Source organism: Musa acuminata, chromosome BXJ2-8 (assembly GCF_036884655.1).
Source record: "Musa acuminata AAA Group cultivar baxijiao chromosome BXJ2-8, Cavendish_Baxijiao_AAA, whole genome shotgun sequence".
Lineage (NCBI taxonomy): Eukaryota > Viridiplantae > Streptophyta > Magnoliopsida > Zingiberales > Musaceae > Musa > Musa acuminata.
The window spans coordinates 39,368,056-39,380,000 of NC_088345.1; the positions used below are offsets into that span (position 1 = coordinate 39,368,056).

An 11,945-nucleotide genomic window follows, 5' to 3' on the forward strand; every position below is an offset into this window, starting at 1 on the left:
GATCATCATTAATTCCACAATATGATGATGCGCAATTGTGACTTTAAACTCTTGCAATCAAAATTAGGCTCATTGTCCTTCTGGACCATAAGTGCCAACTTGACAGAAACTTCATTAGCATCTACAATTTGGTAGAGATACTCCGGCAGCAATCTCAAACATAATTCGAGCAACTATTTTACAGCGATAAGGTCACCCGAGATGCACCGGGCACCACAAAATAATAACGCCTATGAACAAAAGAATAAGGCCTATGGAACATAAGAATAAAAAGGAAATCATGAGCTGAGAGATCGTGCCTCCTCTGCTGCCTTTCGCTGTGTCTCACCATTCTTGGCTGCCCGCAGCAGGCCTGCTCTCGCAAACGGAAGCTAACAAGCTGCGAGATACCTTTACTTCACAGAGCTTGACTTGTGAGGCATAGGGCATTCATTTGCATTTGTCAGGCACTCTTGAGGGTTAGAATAGAAGTAATCTTCCTCCTTGGGCTTACCGGCAACAACTCTTCGGCAGGTTGGCTGGCCGATGCTCTTCTCAAGAACTTGTCTCACTGAAGTTGCAAAATCGTCCCAAGAAAGTGTCTTGTTGTTATGCAGATCCAGAAGCTCCACCAATTTTCTGCGGTCCAGGGAGATAGTTTTCCTGAACCCGAGATACCTATCAAGACCAAAACACAGGCAATCATGTTAATTGTGAGTGAACTGATGGTAACAGCTACAACACAATAGCAAAAGAAAAAGACCAACCTTCGATGTCCCTCGACGACTTTTGCCATGTTCCCATCATATGTTGGGATGAAGACATCACTCGCCAAAGAAACCATATAATCAAGGGCAGCCATCTGGGATGAATGGTTCTGAAATTGACGTAAATCTTCTGGGTCAAGTAGCATCTCCTTTCTAACCTGGAGAATGGCACATTTGTTGCTCGTAACTTTTTGTACTAACTTTAATTAAGCGGTGACAGCAGTTTCCTATGGAGGATAGCTTCTAACTTGAAACTGGTAGCTAAAGAAAAACAAATATAAAATTCAAAATTAAATGAAGCAACTTAATATATGGAATAAGATCTTACAAGCTTCGGGAATGCTGCACGTAATGTAGACAGCCTCTTTTCCCCACCATAAATCTCACCAGAGGCAATGTATATTTCAGTATCCTTGTCAAACCCCAATGCTTCGAGAACAAGCGTGGTCTCCTCAGGTGTAAGTGGGCAAAAGCCTTGCAGCCTTTTGGCTACAGAGTCTATCTCTTTTTCCCTCCACCATGGATAAGCATACCTAAAAAAGTGCAACATGTTAAATTCACACAGAAGATAACACTAAATAACATTTATTGCCAGATAATTCTATTGCTTGCATAAAGACAACTGAAACCTTACAACAGAAAGAGAAAAAAAGGCTGCTTGTACCATTTTCTTCTTTTCAAGGCAACGCTTATCAATATCCTGAATATTTTGTCTATTATGTTTCCAAAAAGTGGTCTATTGCTTTCACAAGACTAGAGAGACCTTATGACAAAACATAAAAAATATAAACCTGCTTATACATTACACAAGCATATATATGTGTGTGTGTATACATATATATATATACATATATACATATATACATACATACATATATATACACATACATATATATATATATATATATATATATATATATATATATATACACACATATATACATATATACATACATACATATATATACACATACATATATATATATATATATATACACATACATATATATATATATATATAGTTTTTACCAAATGCCACAGGCCACATGGTTTCATCAGAACTAAGCATGGATTGAGACAAACATTGAAAAAGAGCTTGGCAGATGAATGATGGTCATCCCATGAAACTTAACAGTAAAAATTCAAAGTCATCTCGAATTAGTTGATATATGATATGAGACTTATACCATATAACAGTATGATGCTTCAAGTTCCTTTTCCTTTAGAGAGAGAAATTATTCTTTATAAAATAGATTGATCTTTTTATCTGTTTATCGTACATCAAGATTTGGTATTTGCTAGAGTAATTTTTACAATAAAAAACTACGAACACCACAGGAAGACATGATAAATATTTTAGAAAAGCCTAAACATCAGAAAGACCAAATTGATATTTTTGAACAAGAGGCTCAAAAACACATAGGGTTACTGTTTCAAACCTTAGACTTTTAAGCTCCTCAGCTTCTTCCTTGGAACAACCATGAGTGCAGCCAGAGAAAGCCAGCATATCCATTTCATATCTCAAATGTAGCGCAATAAAGGATCCCCGCTTCTGAAGAATTTGAACCAACCTGTTTCCCAGTGCCTCAAGCTGAGGAGTAAATTTTAATGCATGAAAGTTTACATGACATCTAAGCTTTTGGAGATGAATAGGGAGATTGTTTGCCAACCGTGCATCTGTCTTATTAAAATGAATCACATTGGACTTGTTGAACAGTGGCAAAATCTGCATCATGTGAAGAAAATCAGAGACAACACCAAGAATGGTAAACTCTAAAATATTAGCAGTGCAGTATCTTGCAAGAATACAGTCAACATAAAAGGCATAAAAGCCACTTAAGCTTTTGTGCATACTAACACAAGCCACAAACATATACATCATTATTACCACTGCATGAGACATTCAAGCAAGAGAAATAAATGCAAATGTTCAATACTAAAAATAAATAAGTTCAATACCTGTTGCAAGTAGTACTTCTCATCTGACCAGCTCACAGGACGCATTCTAAGTAAATTGCTAGAAGCCTTTCCACTTATCTTCTTTGGTAGCCTTTTAGTGATGTGTACTTCATCTTTTAAAGAATCGATGAAATGTTTCACATCAAATAGATCATCAAAATTGCTGCAGTAAGAATATATAGATGTTTAGTACCGCAGCCAAGAATGACAAAAAACACAAAATGAGAATCTTAATCATGGACCATAATGCCAATCATAACCAATACATTAATGCATGGTACTAGACTGGCATATAAATGCATGTCGATGTAGTATCAAAGGCAATGCTATATCATATGGGTCTGTGATGTTGTGGCCAGATAAACCATCTACTGGAAGTGAATGGCACAGCTCAACCATGCATGGCACTTGCTAATGGCTGACTAGCATACACTTGGATATGAAATGTAGTCAATTGCTTGTTACCAAAGAAAAAGTACCTCGGGTCAGCCCAAAATGACTGCTTATCAAGCTCCGGAATCACCAGTGTAAGGTTCAACAAGCGAGCCACTGTCACCATGTCACATATCTAAAAAAAACCCAATTAGCATAACTTCAGAAATAGCAGTGGATATGTGCAACATTCAGAAATTAGTTACCAACCGCTGCACGCATTTGGTTTAAGCCACCATTGCATGATACTTTTAGATAACCATTGCTTGTATAATTTCCTGCAAATAGTTAGATTGGGAAGGCATTAGAACACTTACTGAAGTTAACTACTGTGTTAACAACATAAGTTATTATTTGTAATTTTGACATAAAGCATTCGAATATGTTCTATTTTGGAAGGTCTGACATTCCTGATATAATTATAACCTTATAAGGATTGGACATTTTTGTATCTGGACTAGCATGGTAAATCATATACACTAATCACTCCTCTGTAGGACCACAGGCAGAAATTTTAAGACCTAAACATGATAAAAGATATTACAGACAATCTTTCAAGTAATTTTTAACTGATTAACTGCACCACCAGGAATTCATTCAAAGCATGAAGCTGCAGACTACAAAAAGGAGGGAGAAAGAGAATTTTTCAAGCATAAGTTACTTACTGGAATTGAATGACACATCAAAAACAAGATTCAACTCCTGGTTATCAGATGCAAAAATGCATATTGCAAAACATGTTGATCAGATGCAAAAGTTACCACTCCTGGTTACTGAAGCACCCTCATTGTGTCCCTCTTCTAATTTAGATTCATGAAGATAGCATATAAAGTTTCACACGGAACAGACAATAAACATGCATAATCTTAACTGTGAAGAATTTCAGGGTAATATCAGCTAAATGGGTTCTAAAGTCTAAGCTATCACCATGGAATTATGAAAAGATATATATGTGTAAAGATTTTTTTGTTACTGATGTGTAAAGATTTGAAATGAATATATCAAAGGAGTAGAAGTAAAGCACGCAGTTAAAGAAATATTTCTTGAGAAAAAATTCTTTTCAAGAGCAATCTGATAGTTGATTGTGAACATGAGCAAAATGACTACAGAAAATATGAATATAACCACTTAAAAAGCACAATGCATCATTGCTTTTTGATTTTCCATGTTACAAACAGTCACATGTATGAGTCCCCTTCATAAGATGGACAAAATAACATAGTAACCCAGTAACTTATCATCTAGGACAGCTAGAGCCTTGTGTGATAGCTAGTTGAAGGGCTGGGTACTTTGCAGCAAGATGGTTATAAGCAAATATTTTATACAAGGACAAGTGATCATGCCAAACTAAACTATATGATTATAAGCAAATATCTCTCCAACCATATTTGTCCAACTACTTCTGAAAGAATGTGATCAATTAATCATGGCATGAAGCAATTCTGCTGGAAAATTCATCTTTCTTATCTAGAAGCAAAAACAACATCAAAACGTTTGCTATAATCTTAAAAACAAAACAAGGGACTCCTAACTCTTGGTTGAAATCAGATGTCTTTTTCCCTTAAATCTTTATTACACTTAGGCTTCTCAAATAACCCGTCAAAAAGAAAAAGAAGAAAGAGATAATAAAACACATGACATCAGCCAGTATCTCAGATATATAGAGAGAGATATAGAGATCTTCCCCAATATAGTACATATCTACCATTCCTTTAACAGTGTTGATAAAAATACCAAACTGTCTTTTATACTTTAACAAAAAATTATTTGACAGAAACAAATAAACCTCACCCTCCAAAAAAAGAGAAAAAAATTTATAAAAAAAAAAAAAACATAAAAACCATGGAAAACAAGTCAGAACACATCTATCATCCTCTTCTCTGTTTTCTTTCAATTTTTGTCCCTATCAAAAATCTTATTGAGAATGAGTATAGTGCACGATTGTCCAATGTTTCCAATAGTATAATTTTCTTTGGGGTTTAGAAGTCTCCATTACATGCTACAAGGCAAGTGCCTTGACTAATCCTGAGAAGCAGATGATTAAAAGCCACTGCATGCACAGTTAGAGCTATTGTTTTCATTACTCTAGAATCCCCTACCCATTGCTCATCAAGATGTAAAATCAAAGGGGGAGGGCAGAGAAAAAATGTCTAAACATTCTTTATTCTATTTTATTGTAATTAACCGTCACTTCTCATATATAATTTCTCTACGTGATACACTTTAAGTGTGTGTTTACAGGTGCTTCTTTTATCCATAGCAAAATGGTTTTCCTTCCTTGCATATCAAGAAAAGACAAGATGTTACCACTAAATCGCGTTTTAGGACAACAAGATGAAACATTTGATCCCAAATGATAGTGACATCTGTTCTTTTGCTCCCAAGATACGTCCAAAAGAAGAAATATGCACCAAATCGGCACTTTAAGGCTACATTTTTTTTTTCGGAGAAAATCTTCAAAGAAAAACTTGGATTACATACTCAATGGTGGGAGCGGCGGTGGAGGAGCAAGTGGCGGATGAGCGGACCTCGATCCAGCCTCGGCTATGCCCAAGAACAACCGCGCCGTGTTCCAACCCCAAGCGTGGGGCCAGAGGCGCCCGGGGACGAGAAGCTGGACCAGGCACGTCCAGATGAGGATGCAGCCGCACACGGTCAGGAACCAGACCTGCAGCCGCGCTCGCTGCGGCATCGCCGCTCTGGCCGAAGGCGCTCCGCCGGCCTCAGATTGTGCGGCGACGCCTCCCATCGCACCGCCGCCTCATCGGAAACTGGAAGAAACCTAAATCCGAAACACCCCCTCCCCTCCAAGATTCGACCTTTCCTGTCCTCGATCGAATCCTGTGGGTATTCGTATCGAAGAAGAGAGAGAGTGATGGATGCGGCGAAATAATATCACCCTCACTTCCTTCTCTTTTTTTATTCTTATTATTCGAATAAAAGGGCCAGCTTTTAGCACGCTCAGATCCAATTGTGCCAGCGGTTTAGTAGCTATAAATAAAAAAAAGCCGGTATATAATATATATTTATTTATTTATATTTATATTTATATTTTATATTTATATTTTATATTTATATTTATATTTATATTTATATTTATATTTATATTTATATTTATATAAATAATTTATCAAAAAAACACCTAATAATAGACTTTAACATGTACTAATGTGTAATCCCTTTTTGAAGAATGTTGTATCAAGCCTAATCGATCAACATGCCAGTTCGATTTGGGTCAGATCAATTCAAATCAGATCAGGTCAGATCTATTATTTATAATCAAGTTACACTTATAGAAATTATTAAAAATATACTAATTTTATGTACTTTTATTGCTTAACTTAATTTAATTTTGAGTGTAACTAAGTCAAAATATGAAATATGAAATATAAAATGTTGAATTTTATGATAAATTTAAAATAATGTTATATAAATATTAGTATATTTTTTAACATATTCTATGTATAACTCAAGTGTAGTTCGAGTGTAACTAATAATTTTTTAGATATTTTTATATAAAATTAATATATTTTAGGATAATTTAATTCTTTTAGATTTATAATGAATTTAGAATAATTTTATATAAAGGCTAATATTTTTTTAATAGATTATGTGAATGAATGTAACTCAAATGTAATTATTTTTTAAATAATTTAAGATAATTTTTATATAAAATATTTTTTAAAAAAAATATGTTATGTGAATAAGTGTAGTAGTTTTTTTAGATAAACTATGAGGAGCGAAGGAATAGTGGATTAGAAGTAAAAGAAGAAAAAAAACAGAAGGGGATTATTAGGCAGGTGGATGAGAGAGAGAGAGAGAGAGAGATATGATGAGGAAGCGAAAGGAGAGTGGGGAGGTGATCGAGTAAGAGAGAGAGATGATGGTGGAGGTGGAGTGAAAAGAGGATAAGATGATTGTGGAGGTAAAGTGGAAGGAGAAGGCAACACAAGTAGAAGGCGATTGGTAGGAGGTGAAGTGGAGAAAGCACAGTGGAGGGGGGTAAATTTGAAATTTTCAAAAGATAATCTAAGAGTTTAATTAAATAATTAGTTGAATCGTATGATTTGATTCATCTAAACAAAAATTGATTTAGTTCTGAAAAATCAAGTCACACCTAATCAAAGTACGATCATCGTTTTTATTATTATTTTTATTTAAAATATTTTTTTTATCAAAACTCAAAAAAAGGGATTTATCCTAAAAACCAAATATGCGCATGTCATATGATATTATCAAGGGTTTTTTGTTTTGTATATACACATACCCCAATGATACCCTATTTTACTTCCAAAAATATCCTACCATAATCTCCTATCTTTGCAGTAAACTGATTGATTCATAAGTGAATGTGTCTAAAACACTATTATTAGCGAAAGTTAAGTTTTTTATTTTTTATATTAATAAAAATATCTATCTAAGATTTTATTGATAAATTATTTTAAGTTATTATTTCCCACTAATAATATTTTTTTATATGTTTATAGTGTTTTTTATAGGAACTTGAAAAACATTATAGCTATATTAAAAAATAACTTATAGAAGACAAGTTTTTTTTTTTGCTGTTTTTGTTTTCAAATCAACAAAAGCACATATCCCGAAACCCTAAAATATTTTATGAAACTTTAATAAATATAATAAAATAATAATTAATACTTGTGACAATTTGAATTAATTAAGATTGGACTCTAATATTTCCATTATAACGTTTTCGAATAGAGCTAGTGTTTTCAATTTACTAAATAAATATTGTAATTAGTTTGATTGAACCCAAATAACTATAATCCTGTTCAAACTGAAGTAATTTAACTCCTATCTAGTTGTGTTTCCATGAGAAACTTAGAAACTAAGGTTGTACTACTATCATCAACTATCCAAGATTAAAGAGGAGGAGGAGTGAGAGAGGTGGGGAGGAGGAATTGAAGGAGTAGAGGAGGAGGAAACTAATTAGAAGAGGTGGATCGAGAGGAGGAGGAAGAAAGGGAGGGTGAGAAGGATGAAGCTAATGGAGAGAGGAAGAAAGAGGCACGGGGGTGGGGGTGAGGGTAATCTAGGATTTAATTAAATTAAATTGATCAGTTAATGGTTAGTTGAATATAATTTATCTAAAAAATAATTCGATTCTAAAAAACTGAAATGATTCGATTTTAAAAAATTAAGTCAAATCTAATCAAAAGATAATCTTTATCTTTTTATGATTTCATTTAAAGTATTTCGATGAAAGCTCGGGTCCCTCGTAAAAACTAAATATGCGAGTGTTATCTGATGATATATATATATACATATATATATACATATACATATACATATGTATATACATATATACATATATATATATACATATATGTATATATGTATATACATATGTATATGTATATGTATATGTATATGTATATGTATATATATATGTATATGTATATATATATACATATATATATATATATATGTATATATATATATACATGTATATATATACATATATATATATATACATATATGTATATATATACATATATATATATATATACATATATGTATATATATACATATATATATATACATATATATATATATACATACATATATATATATATATATATATATATATATATATATATATATATATATATATATATATATATAGTGAATGTGTCTAAATCATTATAATTAATAGAAGTTAAGTTTTATTAATTTAATAAAAATATCTATCTAAGGTTTCAATGATAAATTAGTTTTATTATACTTTAAGTCATTATTTCTCACTAATAATATTTTTTATATGTTTATAGTGTTTTTGTAACATCCCTGATTAATCCCACATCGAAAGTGGACAAGATTAAAATTGATTTATAAGGCCTGATTAGTGTATTATTATTAGCTTTAGCTTAAACATTTTAGTCACGACATTGAGCCATTATTGGGCTACCTCTATGCTATGGTCTAATTTGAGTTATATTGGGGTTTTGAGTGGGGGTGATTGTAACACTCATGATTATCCTATATGGGCAAAATTAAGATTGGCTCATCAAACTTGCCTCATGACAGTTTTTGTATATGTACTTTAAAAACATTATAGCTCTATTAAAAAATAACTTACATAAATCTTCTTTTTTTTTTTTTCGTGTTTTTGTTTTCAAATCCACAATAACACATATCTTAAACCCTAAAATATTTTATAAAAATTTAATCAGTATAATAAAATAATAATTAATACTTGTAATTTAATTAAGATTGAACTATAATATTTTCATCGTAGCATATTTGAATAGAGTTAGTGTTTTCAATTTACTAAATAAATATTGTAATTGGTTTGATTGAACCCAAATAAATATAACCTCGTTAACTACTTTGACTCATTCGAACCGGTTAGGTTTCAACAGGAAACTTCAAATCTATAGTTGGTAGTTGTCAATGGGGTATCTTAAATCCTAGTATGTATAACATAGAATCGATGATACAAAATGTATTCAGATCTTATTCACACTCTACGTGTGTATATATATATATATATATATACTCACTGAATATTTTTCAATCAATACCCTCATTTTATTTTTTAAAAATAGTACCCTAATTTTAAAAAATCCAAAGTATCCTAAAAAATTTCTTCCTATCGTAGTATATTGATTTGTTATAATGTTTTTTTTGTCTATTATGATGCTTTGATCATTAATAAAAATATCATAAATAATACTCATAACTTCTGATAACAAGTCTAAAAATATAATATGGATCCATGAGCAATAATAATTAAAGAGGGACCATGTGATGCAATTTATAGTATTTTTAATAACATTTATAATGTTTTCAATACATCAATAAAAGATTGTAAATAATATTGAAAAATATTATAAATGAATAAAATAAAAAACATTATAATAGTTAAAATTTGATTAAAAAAGATAAAAATACATGATGAAAAAACTTTTGAAATGCATTTTGTGTGTTTTTCAGATTAGAGATATAAGGTATTGGAAGTTATTACTTAAATATATGAGAAAGTATGACTCAAAAATATTGATAATTTCGATTCAGGTTTAATTCGATCTCATCCAACAAATTAAACAAGAACAACTATGAGATCTACATGAGGTTTAATTTCCAAGTAGCACATGAGGTTTGTTAGAATCTTTAAATGTTCATAAACGAAAATAATGAGAAGGTATTATTATAGATTTTCTTTTAAGTTTACTAAGAAACTCTAGAAAGCATGATATTATTTAGGTCATCATTGATATGCTAATTAAATCTACATAATTCTTACCTATTAATATGACTTACTCTGTCGTAACCATATATATTTGATGAAAAAGTAAAGCTTCATGGTGTTTTAAAAGAAATTATCTCAAACAGAGATTTTAAATTTTCTTTTAATCATGAAAAATGCTATAAAAGTTTACGAGTACTAATGTTAAGTTTAGTACTGTTTACTATTCACAAACTAATGATCAATAACAAATAAAAATTCAAACGCTTGAAGATTTGCTTTAAGTTTATGTCAAAAGCAATAATATTTTTTTATTATAAACAGAGATTAAGAACTCTTTTATTGAATTCACTTACAATAATATTTTTTTATTATTATAAAACTTTATAAAGCTTTATATCAAGGAAAATGCAAAACACTTATATAATCGAAAGAGATTGGCAACAGAAAATTATTAGCACCAGACAAAATGCAAGAGATTAATAAGAAAATTTAAGTTATAAAAAAATATTAAAGACTACCCAAAGAAGCTACGCTGATAATATAATGAGAGATATTAAGTTACAAGATTTTGTATTATTAAAGATCTCCCATTATAAGTGTATGATAAGATTTGAAAAGAAAGAAAAATTAAGTGTAGATTTGTCGATCATTTTGAAATTATTGAGAGGGTTGATTCTATTACTTATAAAATTACTTTGTCACTGTCATTATCTTATATCAATGATGTATTTTATGCATCGATATTGAGAAAGTATATAGTTAATCCCTTCGTATCATTAAAAATATGAGTTGATTTTAATCGATAATGACCAATCTTATGTCAAAGAATTCATTCAAATCACTGACAAGAAATAAAAGATCTTAAGATTTTGAGTTTGTTCCCTTGGTTAAAGTGGTTTAGAAATATTATTCCATGACGTAAACTATCTCGAATATATAGGAAGAAATGAAAAGAGTTTACCTCAATCTTTTCATTGAGGTATGATAATTTAAAAAACTAATTTTTTTTTTAAGAGAGAGAGAGTGTGTGTGCGCGCGTGTAATATCATTCATTTCTTAATTATTTATGATATTAAAATTTTTTATTTTTAATTAAAAAGTTTATTTAATAATTTCTTATTTTAAATAAATTTATATTGAAAGCTTAGGGCTATAGGACCTAATTGGAAATCCTAGAAATTTTAATATGATTTGTGAAAGTATTAATGATAAGTTAATGGAGAAAAAAAAGATAATAAATGTGGCACTAGAAAATAAAATAGGGCCCTTATGCTTGATATATGTTGACATCTAATATAATTTTGATGCATGCTTGCCACTTTGTATTACTAAGGCTTATCTAAATATTAGCAATTGGAGTACAAAAGTTAAAATTTTTTAGTTGATCAATGTCTATGCTTGCCATCCACCTTACACTAGAGAAGAGAATAATTGAATGAGAAGAAGAAGAAGAAAACAAGTGTGCTTAGTTTGACTTGAGAAATTTGGATTAATTCAAGATGTTGGGAATTAGCTCTTTAAGGCCGGTGTTTAATCTGATCATATATAACATTTTATCTTTAATTCCCTTTTACTTCTGAGTAAGATTTTTCCCTCTT

At 30.8% G+C, this 11,945-nt stretch overlaps 1 protein-coding gene across 2 annotated transcripts; it reads right to left on the reverse strand.

Annotated features, from left to right (window-relative positions):
- Positions 1 to 22: 22 nt before the first annotated feature.
- LOC103994762 (rhamnogalacturonan I rhamnosyltransferase 4) lies at positions 23 to 6,070 on the reverse strand. 2 transcript variants are annotated; one of them, XM_018829817.2, is made up of 9 exons: positions 5,619 to 6,070; positions 3,348 to 3,415; positions 3,185 to 3,273; positions 2,706 to 2,868; positions 2,417 to 2,472; positions 2,186 to 2,317; positions 1,075 to 1,279; positions 747 to 904; positions 23 to 657 (listed from the first exon to the last, which is right to left on the reverse strand). In XM_018829817.2, exons 1-9 carry the CDS (start codon positions 5,884 to 5,886, stop codon positions 393 to 395), a joined length of 1,404 nt encoding a protein of 467 aa, XP_018685362.2. In that variant the 5' UTR covers positions 5,887 to 6,070; the 3' UTR covers positions 23 to 392. The 2 variants fall into 2 exon arrangements, with proteins under 2 accessions (XP_018685362.2, XP_009413466.2); XM_009415191.3 differs by having other exon boundaries at positions 2,186 to 2,472.
- Positions 6,071 to 11,945: the final 5,875 nt, after the last annotated feature.

Excerpts from the sequence above, each read along its gene's own strand:
- LOC103994762 (XM_009415191.3), bottom strand. The coding sequence starts at position 5,886 with ATGGGAGGCGTCGCCGCACAATCTGAGGCCGGCGGAGCGCCTTCGGCC. Across the intron at positions 3,274-3,347 it reads TAAACCAAATGCGTGCAGCG|ATATGTGACATGGTGACAGT; the intron begins GTTGGTAACTAA and ends GGTTTTTTTTAG. Across the intron at positions 1,280-2,185 it reads GAGGAGCTTAAAAGTCTAAG|GTATGCTTATCCATGGTGGA; the intron begins GTTTGAAACAGT and ends GCACTTTTTTAG.